Source organism: Silurus meridionalis, chromosome 28 (genome assembly GCF_014805685.1).
Source record: "Silurus meridionalis isolate SWU-2019-XX chromosome 28, ASM1480568v1, whole genome shotgun sequence".
NCBI classification, from domain to species: domain Eukaryota; kingdom Metazoa; phylum Chordata; class Actinopteri; order Siluriformes; family Siluridae; genus Silurus; species Silurus meridionalis.
This window is the reverse complement of record NC_060911.1, coordinates 9,518,712-9,530,994: the sequence shown is the minus strand read 5'-3', so window position 1 is coordinate 9,530,994 and position 12,283 is coordinate 9,518,712. Positions and strand designations below refer to the sequence as shown.

Genomic DNA, 12,283 nt, shown 5'->3' with positions numbered 1-12,283 from the left:
ACATTTCACAGCCATTTGTAAATTTATTTAAAAACGCACTTCAATCTAAAGTTCAAAATAACAGGATATTGTTATTTTTTTGTTTTCATTTACATTTCACAGATGACCCACTTGTTTGAGAAGTTTGTTTTATTTGTTTATTTATTTGTATATTTGTTTATTTATAAAAAAATATCCAAAAGGCCAACATGTCCTACAATAATGATGTCACGCAGGGGGCGTGGCCTGTTGTCTAGACGGCCACAATAACGGGCACCTGGAAATCTCAGGACACTCTCTCTCTCTCTCTCTCTCTCTCTCTCTCTCTCTCCTGTAAAGAGTTCATCTTGTCTCGGGTGTTTGCTCGTCGTCAGTTTGCTAAACTCTACGTCCGAACCCCCCCCCCCGTGTGTGTCTGAGGAGAGTCTGTACAAGGGTCGGTAAAGAGCCTCCTTCTCTGATGCGCGAGAGCGAAACTTTCCCACAAAGCCTCGCGGACTTCCGACAGGGAGAGAGACAGAGAAAGAGGCGCTCGCGCTGCGATTATCATTCTGCGCAAACGCACGCGCTCAGCTCGCGCTCCAGCAGCAGCAGCCGTTACAGCGTTCCTCTTTTAAAAAAAGCCGCAGGAACAGCGACCGGTTGTTTTTATTTAGTTCAACCTAAAGCAATAATGCCTTTTATATCAACGATATATTAAATTTTGAGACTTTTACTCACACGGTTTCTCAAAACTTAATTAACGGGGGAAGGATTTAAAAAAGAAACATACCATTTCTGTCAAAGATGAACAGCCAAATGGAAAACGAGACTAGCGAGTACAGCAACGGCTCCGAGGAAGAGGTGAGTTCATTAATGGTGCCATAAACGTTTTTTTTAAATGTGCCTTACTTGTATAAATAACACGTGAGAAAAGTAAAACATGATACAACAAACAGGTTAAACTCCTAGCCTTAGCACAAGTGTATATTGAGTGATCGAGAAAACCCGTTTTTTGGAAAACTGAACTCCAGCCGGAATGCTGGTTTATGATTGGTTGCACGTCCTGTCAATCATTTTCACACGTACTGTACTGTAGCGTCTTGAACTCGAGACGAGTCCCAGATTCTGCATTAATTTGTACCATATATTAATCGAATTAATGTGTTTGCAGTGGAAATTCCAAGATTGAACCGAAAAACATGGTGTGAAATGTTAGACACTTGTTTCATCTTTGATTATGTAGCAGAGGAAGGAAAGGGGACAGATTAGATTAGATTAGATTCAACTTTATTGTTATTGCACATGTTAAAATACAAGGCAATCAAACAAATACAGCATCAAACCAGAAATTGATTGGTAGTATAAATATTTACATATGTACAGGTTGGTAAGCTATTATTATAAGCTATTATTTGTGTTGCAAAATACCTTGAATTTTTAATTCTGGAAATTTGCAATGGGAAGTAAGGGGGAAATATGGGAATAAACAGAAATCTATGGGAATAAACTGGGAATTTACAAAATTGCAGGTTAGCCTGTTTTAGGAAACATAAATGTAGTTGGAAAAAGCAGTATAATCTTGGTTCAAACAACCAGATTTAATGCAACTTTAAATGAATTTCTATCCTTCACATTCCTCAATCACATGCACACAGCACACTTAATGCAGAGCTAAGGCCATGCCCCCAACATGCTCATAAATATATACATTTTGACGTGTTATGTTAGGAAAGAATGCATCTTTCCTTACATAACACGTCAAAATGTTTATATTTATGTTTGTATATGATACAGTTTGTATACATTGTATACAAATTTCGAATTATTTCCTATAAAGTCCCCAGAAGAAGTTCCCATAGAAAGTTTTAGGAACTTTGCAACCCTATCTATGATATATGCTAGATATAAATAAATAATGATGAATGTATGAATAATATGCTGTGAATAATATGAATATAAATAAACAGTACACAGAAAGAGGGTTATATGCAATGAATACAGTGGTGTTTATGAAAAGGTTATAAACATATGTTAAAAATTATATGGAGAGCACATAAAGAGGAGGCTATTACATACAGTATGTGCAGCGGTTATAATTGCAGTTGCAATCTTGATACCAGGTGCTGATAGTGACATGCAGTGAGGTGATGGGCGGGTGAGACAATGGACAGACAGAGGCAGATTTACACATACATACATATTTTATATATATATATATATATATATATATATATATATATATATATATATATATATATATATATATATATAAATGAACACCAAAGAGATTAAATTATTAAATTCTCAATAAGTTGTTTTGGTTGTTATGCAACAGCAGGTCCTCAATCTGTTTTTCATTAAAAAATGTTATTTGTATAGCACTTTTCACAGTCGACATTGTCTCAAAGCAGATTGATGGAGATAAAGCAGTAATAAAAGAATGTATAAGTTCCTTATTATTGCAAGTTTGTCCCTAATGAGCAAGCCAATGGCATGAGGAAGAAACTTCGTCATTGTGGCTGTAGTAAATGGGTGTCTCTAATGGTTCTTTTAAAAAAAAAAAAAAAATTGCAGTTTACCTAAATATCTTGTACACAGATTTGTGAAACAAGTTCCCTAGACTATGGAAAGAGTTGCCATGCAAATAAGAGGTCTACATAAAGTATATTGGTTATATTTTTGAAATTGTCACTGGCACATGCTTATTCCCTGCTCAGTTTATTTTAATGGGATTGCACAGTACAGGCATCATAGGCTTTGTTTAAAAAATATATAAGTTCACATTTTATTTACATATATTTTTTATTGGAATATAACAGGTGATGCACTGCCTCTCCTGAATGCACCTCTCTGGGTGCTGCTGCTTGGGTTGCAAGATTTGCTTGCATAGATTATTAATTCTGACAGGCTTTGCAATCATGTTGAGAATAAAAGTTATCATTGACATAATCATTGACATAAAGCTGAATACATTAGTTTCAGTTGAATTTGTATTCTGCTAAATGAAGCAGTGTTGCATTATGCGCATTGGGCATTGTAAAAAAACTTTAGTGTTCCCTATGAGACACAATACACTACACACTGTACAGCGTATGCAGTGCCACAACTGCATATTTGCTGAGGGATATGTAAGATGGTTGGTCTCCTACCCTATCCCAAAAAGAGTATAGTACTTCATTTAGGACACAACTATGATGATGTGATGTTGACTGATAAGTGCTTAATTGTTAGACAACACATTTAATCTAATGCACTTTTAAACTAGTGTTTGTAAATATCATTTCCACCCTCGATACTACTTCATGGTATGCCCATGTTTCCCACAGTACAAACTACACTGACATCCTGTTTCCTGTAGTAGCTGAATACCAAACAATTCCCAGTAGAAATGGTAGCGCACTTATGTAGGCTTATGTGATGCTGTAATTTAAAAAACTCTCAAAAAGTTTTTTCTTGCAAAATTGCACTTGTGAATTCAAATAATAAAACAAACAAACAACATAGAATAAACAATACAGAATTGCATGTGATCTTGAACGACTCGTGAGCGAAATTACAAACAATAAAGAAGTAAAAAAAATTAAGCCACACGAATCCAAAAGTACTGTGAAACATGCAAGTCCATTACATGTGACATGTATAAAACCACTGGATGTGCTTGGATAGTATCCGTCCTTCATAAAAATCACAACGTGTTTTTGTTTAATTTAATAAAAAAATAAGAACTTCTACTGAAATCTTTAAAATTCTGATATTATGTTTAACATTTTGTTTAAATGAACCTGGCTTTAATCAACGTACTTTATTCATGCAGTTTATATAAAAATAGAACAAATATACATTATGGTTTAGAGATAACATCAAATCTAAAACATTTTATTAGAATTGTGCAACATTTGGGATTTTCGTTTGCTTTTTTGTATTTCTTTAAATACAAAACCTTTTAATCTCATAACTTCATAACTGGTCAGCATAAAGACTTGTTGCTGTGATAAAATTTCATTGAAATAATAAACTCTTAGTTTTGTTTTGGGCTTTTGGGTTCAGATAAGGTTACTCTGAGCATCTCCTGACATTCACATTTGAGGGATGGAGTTTTTCAATAAAACTATTAAACGTCATTAACTGATTAAGAACCGATTCATTTGTAAGAATCAGTGCATTTTCTTAGTCTAGACTTCTGAGTTTCAATCAGAAATAACATTATATTCAAGAAATCCAGGGTAAACTATATATACTCTCTATATAGACAAAAGTTTGTGGACAACATTTTTTTGTGCTTTTTGAACAGCCCATTCTACATTCAGTTCCTATTTGCTGTTATAGGAGCCTCCACTCTACTGGGAAGATGTTCCAAAAAATTTCGGAGCATTGCTTTTGAAGATTTGGGCTCATTCAGCCACAAGGGCTTTAGTAAAGTCAGATAAGAATGTAGAGATCCAATTTATTTGAAAAGGTGTTTAGTAGGGTTCAGATCAGAGCTCTATAGCAGGCCATTCAACATTCTTCTACCAACCTATGTAAAACACATGTTCATGGAGCCGGCTCTTTGTACAGGTTAATGGTTAAATTCATAGTAAAGGTACTAAAAGCTCCAAAAGAGCTAACATTCATTTTGAATCTGATTGGTTTAATCTAAGAACTGCTTGGAAATTAAAAGGAATGACAGAGTTATATTAATGTCCCTGATATTAAACAGCACGGACACGTAATCATCAACATTAACACAGATTTTAAAAGCATGTTTATTTTTTCCATTGTTGATGTGACGACATTTATTTTCCCTTTTTTTACCTGTAAAACTGTAACAGCCATGGAGCTATGCTGAGCTAACCATGCGGTGTGTCACATGTTATTCCTAACATACCACAGCAATTTGGGAGCCGTTGACATTCCTTAATTAACGATGCACCAAACATATTGCGTCGTATAAAATCCACAGGACAAGTTCATTCCTGTGATCACTCATTCTTTTACCAGCTTTGCTCTAACACTCTACTGAAAACAATTAAACTAAAAATGCATACTTTCTGTAAAACATTGTGCGTGTTAAAAAGCGCAGAGACCTGAGACTTATTCCATAAAAGTAACATAAACATCTCCTGGTGAAAAAAACAACCCAAAAACTTCACTATATCAAAGGATATAATTTTTTTCTTTGTTAAACCGAACCCTTTCTTTAAATAGTAATATATTTGATAATGTGCTGCATCCACCAGAAAATCATCTATTAGAGTTAAAATCGGCACATTAATTCAAACCCAGCATTTTGTATTAAACCTGGGATTAATTTCAGAGATTAATTTTCAGAATAAATTTTTGCAGTTATATACAATCAGCCACACCTCCTGAGAACTCAGAAACTCAAATGGTTTGTGGTAAAACGGCAGCAGTGATCAGTGTTTAAGTTATGTGACATTGTGTCTTGAGTCTGGTCAGCATCTTTGTTTTCTCTAATTATGTTTGTGTGTTAAGTTAACCGGAACTGGCTTATGGGTGCACTTTCTTGTTTGTTTGTTTGTTTTTATGAGCAAGATTTTATAAGTAAATCATTTTTGAGTTTGTTTCATAAGCAAGATTTTAAGGTTGCCTTAACAAGGTTAAAATCCACTTCTTGTTCTCATAGTTTCATAAGCCTATAATGTTTTTAAGTTTTGTTTGTAATTGTAACAGACTACTTGTTTTTTTACTGTCACATCATTATCCCCAAAGCAAGAACTTTCATCATCCCTGGCTCTTTCTTTCTTTTCTTTTCTTTTTTCTTTTTAAGAAACTCTATATACAGTGTGTCATTAATTTGATGGTCTTCTAACTAAACACGGCTGTTTCTTTAGGCCAGAGTGTTAAATTTCCACTAAAAAAACTTTTTTTTTTAAATCTTTTTTTTTTAATGAGATGCCCACGATGACACTGTGATATGATAAAGATTATTAATAAAGATTAGCAGCTCGTGTTGCAATTCCTTAAAGTGCCGTTTTCTCAAAGAAGTCTAGGTCATGTGAGCGAAAAACGCTGGTCATGTGACAACAGTGACCTTTATCGAACTTTCTCACTGGAAAAATACGATCTCTGATGACAGGCAAGGAGAGAGGAAGCAGGAATGCCTTTCCCACTGTGCGATACTGTGTGTGGTTTTTTTTTTGGGGTGTGGGGGGGTGGGGGGGTACAAAAGAGAGCGACTTCCTGTACCCACTTCTTTTTATCCATTTTGTACATTTTTTGGTATCCTTCTGTAAGTGTGCAAGTGTGTCTCCCTCGATGCAGCTCTGCATGTCAGCAAAAGGCCAGATGCAGAGCTGCCTTTGTAATATGTGTGTGTACGTACTTCTGTCACGGTTTATTTTTAAAAGCTCTGGGGGATTTGTCATCTTATCTCGGCCATTTGTCCGACATTTCAAAAGACAAAAAGGCTTAGCGTCAGAAACGGCTGTCGGAGAACAAGTGTTTGTGTGTGTGTGTGTGTGTGTGTGTGTGTGTGTGTGTGTGTGTGTGTGAGAGAGAGAGAGAGAGAGAAACAGAGGGAGACAATCAGAGTCTGCTTTCACTCGTCTTATGGAGTAGAGGTAATCATTGATGATAAATTGTGATCAACATTTGAATGTGTCAAACCTTTTTTGAATCACATTGTGGTTGAAATCTAGTGCCATTTCACGGCACGTTGTGCTCCTTCATATCTGTATCTAACAGCATAGTCTATCGTGTATTATTCCTTACATAACAGCAGCACTTACAGTAGTTCCAGCTGCAAAGTTTGCAATAATGCCATGGTTCCATTGTGTGCCATGTCATTGTGTTGCTATAGTAACAGCTTTTATACACCAATTTACTAAAACAGGTTAAAAAAATGTGTAATCATTTAGATGGTGAGGTTTTCTGAGAAAATAAGACATAAGAAAATGTGTATTAAAGGAGTGTCCAGTGTCAGAGCCTTTTCAGGTGTTCAACGTTGTTATATAAACAGATAAATAGTGCAAAATGTCGTTGTTTAAGTGACTGAAACTGTTGTAACTGGTGTGAAATAAGAGAATATGATCCTCACATGCATTTAAGGGAAAATAATTAACTTTGGGGTGGTACAGTAATTACAAGAGCTGCCCTCGATTGTTTTTCTATAAAATAATGTCAGTGTTGGTAAATGCATACATGTGTGTATATATATATAATATGGTTTACATGGTTAGGAGAGGAAGATCTTGATTACCGTGCCATAGATCTTTGATAGCAACCCTACTGAACACGTCCCATTTCATGAAGATTGTGGACCTTAAAAAACTAGATGCCGACCCTGCAAACCATCTGAAGACATACCAACGCCATTTGGATACCACTTCGTGTAGAGTGTGGACATTGGTCCTCTTTGAGTGATTAATGCAGTGCTCTTTTTTGTTGACCATTTTTTATTCATTAAAAAACAAATCAATATAAAAGAGGCAAAATTAAAACCTTAATTGCAACACATTTATTCACAATGTCCTTTTCTGTACTTTTTCTCTTTTAAAGAGTATTTTTTCTTCATTCAAGAGCAATACTAAATATACAATAGAAAAGGAGGCGGGTCTCTTAAAATAGTAATTTGTTTAATTTTTAAAAAAAATTTACATCTTTATTGCTGAAATTTCATACAGGAATATCTGTGAAAACTAAACCAATTTAGTGCAATTAATTACCACATTGCATCAAAATACAAATATTAAATTCAATTTCAAATGTCTTTAAAAAGGGTCAATGTACTGAGTTTTCTTTATGTCTTCGTTTGCAATGATCCCAAACTTTAAAAACTTTCTGTCCTTTTCTTTGGGCTGAATCTTCTCCTCACCCCTCGCTGTTTTCTCCCCGTTCCTCCATTTTTCATTCTGCAGCGTTTTCTGTGTTGTTTGAAAGTTTGTTTCTGTCACACAGAATTGAGAGAAATAAAGCCGGAAATGCGAGAAATCATGTTGGAATTGCGAGTAATGAAGTAAGAAATAAAGTTTGAATTAGGCAAACTCTTTTGTTAATGTGGCAGGTATCAATGTGCAATTAAGTTGCGATTAATCCTGAGTAAATTAATGACAATCATGCGATTAAATATTTTAGCATATTACAGCCCTTATATTATATATATTTATAGGAATATATACACTATATTGCTAAGTATTGGCTCATCTGGTCAGAAGTACGTTATGTGATTTTTGAGCATTGCATCCACAATTAGTCCCAATTTGCTATTATAATTCCCTTCACTCTTCTGGGAAGATGTTCCACTAGAATGGGGAGTGTGATTATGGATATTTGTGTTCATCAACCACAAGGGTGTTAGTAAAGCCAGGTACTGATGTAGGTGAGAAGGCCTGGGGTGCAGTCAGTGTTCAAATTCATCCCAAATGAATGAAATGTGTGTGTGTGTGTGTGTGTGTGTGTGTGTGTGTGTGTGTGTGTGTGTGTGTGTGTGTGTATATATATATATATATATATATATATATATATATATATATATATATATAAAAACTCCCTCCCACATTGTTCACTCACTGTGTTTTTTCCGGCTCAGAGTTTACTTGTTGATGCAAAGTTGGGCTTTTTTTCAGTGATATTTGATCAGCTGTTGATGTGCAGAATGAACCGAATTGTTTCCTATGAATTTATCAACATATCCAAGGAAAATATGTACTCAAGTTTTTTTTTTCTAGTTTTTATTGGCACAATGGCCTTTTCATCATTTGTTTGTTTTTCAACTATTTTAGAAAACTGAGGTAAATATTATCACTGTGCAAAAACACTTGCACATTGACTAAAAGTGTTGAACAAATCCAGATTTTCTTGCATTTTATAAACCAATGTCTTTTCATTGATTCTAAGTGTCTGAATCCATGTATCTCCATCTGTCTGTTTCTGTTTCTCTATGAGCCTCTCTGTCTTTTCTCTGGGTGTATGTTTATCTGTCTCTGTTTCTCTGTGACATTTGTCCCTGTGCGTTTCTTGTCTCTGTCTGTGTATTTTGTATCTAATTCTCTACCTGTGTGTCTTTCTCTGTGAGTGTCAGTCTCGCTCTCAGGCTTTCTCTGTCAGGCTTTTTCTCTGAGTGTCTCTTTCTAAGTGTGTGTCTCTCTTACTTTCTCTTCAAATGTCTGTCTTTCTAAGTGTGTTTCAGTTTTTCTGTGAGTGTCTGGTTTTCTCAGAGTGTGTCTGTTTGTGTTTTCTATTGTATACTCTTCTACCCCTCTTCTGAGAGTTGCTTCATCAGTGTAAACATCTGAGTACCACAATGTTGCTTAGGAAATAAACAGATTCTTATATAACATAATAAACATGTTGGTTTGTTATATTGGGAACAGTACGCTGCCATGTGTTACTTAATCACGCTTATTAGTGCAGGAGTAAAACTTTCAGAAATTCAGTATGAAACCAATGTTTCACTTTCTATCGTATCACAGTGTTTGCAGAATGTGTTTGTTTATGAACATTTATTAACAGCCTCTTCCCTTGTTATTATGTTACTCCGCTTCCTCTCAGTGTGCGTTAACTCAATGAACTGAGCGAAATTAGTGAAGGTTTGATATGTCTAACATTCATTAGTTTGTGTGTGTGTGTGTGTTTAATCCTCTCCTCACTCTCAATCTGAGCATGTATGACCTCAACAAGGAAAAAACCCTTTTATGGTCATGAGTCATACAGGGAAGAGAGAGAAAAACAGAGAGAGAGAGAGAGAGAGAGAGAGAGAGAGAGAGAGAGAGAGAGAGAGAAGGAAAGAAAGAGAGTGAGAGAAATAAGGCTTCTCAGCTGAGACAAGGAGTGATCAGGTGAGAAAAAGGGAGTGAGAGAAAGAGAAGGAGCAAGAGAGGGAGAACAAGATTAAAAATAAAAACAATTACATGTGACAATCCTTCTATACATTCTGCATTCTTTGATGATGCCTGCTCTGGAAACTTTCCCATGTTCTTCTAACATCCCAAATTCCCTAATGTGCTAGCTAGCTAGCTTTTCTTTGACGAGCTCACAGTTGTCAAACACACATATAAATGGTATAACAGTATCTAAACTAGTGTTTGACAGGTGTAGATTTCCAGACATTTTATTGAGATGTCAAGTAATGTTGTTACAGGAAATCTCAAGCAAAATTATAAATAATTGCATTATTTCTGCTTGACCTTTTCTCTAAGGCAAGTAGCAGTATAATCTCTGCACACGTGTGGATGCTGGTCGTAAAATTGTCTGACGTAAGAGATTAAGATCAGACTTACGTCTCGATTTTCCAAGCCAACTAATTTAACAGTAGCCAAATCTGTCGAAATGTATGCTAACAATCTTGCTTATCAATAACATTGGGTAATTCAACACAGCTAGCAAATTTGACACACAGGCTCAGCATCTAAAAATGAATCGAAATTTGGTTAATTTGTAAGTTCGATCCCAGACACTTGAAAACAGCATCACTCACTATGAAATTTTATGTTCTTGTGCATCATTAAGCCCTTCTCTTATCATTCTCCGTGTAATAAACATCTCTTGTGTTCACTAAAGTTGTGATTTCACAGCTGTTCAGCCAAGCGCTAAAACCCCTCCTGGAACTAACTGATAGATTCCCCATCTCAAATTCAGATTGTGATTCAGAGATGAGACGATACATGCGAGAGCTTCTAATCTGGCCAGACTAATCAGAGCCTCCAGTTGCTAGGTTATCACTGTTTGTTTTGACATATAACTGGCAGCTGATCTCACTCAGGTCTCTGTTCAGATTGGCCACCGAGAGAATAGACTGAACAGACCCGTGCTCTTCAGTTCAACTCATTTATTTTAGAAAGAAAAATAAATATATAATTCTTTCTTTTAGATTGTTTATGATTTGATGAAATAAAAGTCTTAAATTTGTCTTTTTTTTACACTGTAATGTTGTGTATGTTGAAAGCCAACTTGTGCTTGTCACGTCTTTTGACGGAAAAAATGTCACCACATGGCTGCTTTTTTTCTTAAATAGTATTCCTCATTCAAGGATATTATAGGATATACAATATTGTATGTATGTACTTACATGTACTTTCTGTGTTGTACAGTTGATGCTTTCTGTAAAATTTGTAGATGCGTAGATTTGATGTCACATCCATAACATGATAAATTTCCCAAAAAACCTGTTTCAAACATTGAAATCATTGCATGAGTTCTTAGGATTTTTTTTGTCCTTCGTTATAGCATACGCTAACGTATGCACGAGTTTTAAGCTAGTCTTATTCTGTAAAATGATCTGGTTTTTCCCCAAACCTCATATCTCTAATCACCAGCAATGTACCACGCAAAATCGTTTATCTGAAATAAATGGACATTCGGTGCAACCCAGATGAGGATGGGTTCCCTCTTGAGTCTGGTTCCTCTCAAGGTTCCTTCCTTATCTCAGGGAGTTTTTTCTAGCCACAGTTGCCACCGACTCGCTCATCAGGGACAAACTTACACTTATAAAGAACATATTCATTTTTTATCACAACATTATCTGTGTAAAGCTGCTTTGAGACAATGTTCATTGTTAAAAGAACTATTAAATAAAAATTAATCGAATTGAATATCTATAACATCTACCTCATATGTATCGCACCTTAACTCTGCTATGCCTAATGTCTTTTTATTTATTTATGTTTAATGTTACTCTTGCTGTTTCATTGGCCCATAGTAAGGGCATTTTGTTCTTTTGTATACTGTGTATGTGGAAGAATGACAATAAAGCTTGAGTTGAGTTGAGTTGAACACTTTTAGCCTTAGATTGGACATCAGTCAAGGCTCTTTGCTGGCATTCAGGTGGTGAAACAATCTCATTCTTGTTGTTCACCCACCTGGTTGTCTTTAAACTAAGACTAAAGACCTACCTAATCATCAAGCACTTAAGATGGCATTTTATTTATATATTAAAAAAAATGACTGGAATGCTAAAACTTTTGGTCAAAGTTGTACTGTCTATACATTCTTTCACATACTGTATACATTATGGTGTGTTCAGGCAGCCTTTATGAGTTAAAGAAAGCAGTTTCTTGCTAAATGCTGTTAAATTGACTGCTTAAAAACCCAGAAAACTCTGTGATAACAGTTCTCCATCTTTACTACACAGGTTCGGACTCTGTTTGTCAGTGGTTTGCCACTGGACATTAAACCTCGTGAGCTTTACCTGCTGTTCAGGCCATTTAAGGTAACTTACACATCATACCCTAGACACCAAGAATTCAAACCGAGTACAGATGAGAATTCTTGAGGTACTTGAGGGAAAAGGGTTCAGCGTTTAGCAATCTTGGTCTCATGGCATGTACAGTGTTCGCAAGTGTTTATGACTGTAGCAGTAAGTGAGGGTAAATGTTGTAACTTC

At 35.5% G+C, this 12,283-nt stretch overlaps 1 protein-coding gene across 1 annotated transcript in view; it reads left to right on the top strand.

Annotated features, from left to right (window-relative positions):
- The first annotated feature begins 294 nt into the window (after window positions 1-294).
- rbpms (RNA binding protein, mRNA processing factor) overlaps window positions 295-12,283 on the top strand; it is a 30,667-nt gene continuing 18,678 nt past the window's right edge. The window contains exons 1-2 of the mRNA XM_046842756.1: window positions 295-822; window positions 12,032-12,109. Coding sequence (XP_046698712.1) covers window positions 766-822; window positions 12,032-12,109 — 135 coding nt within the window. The 5' untranslated portion in view covers window positions 295-765. The remainder of the gene's footprint in view (window positions 823-12,031; window positions 12,110-12,283) is intronic.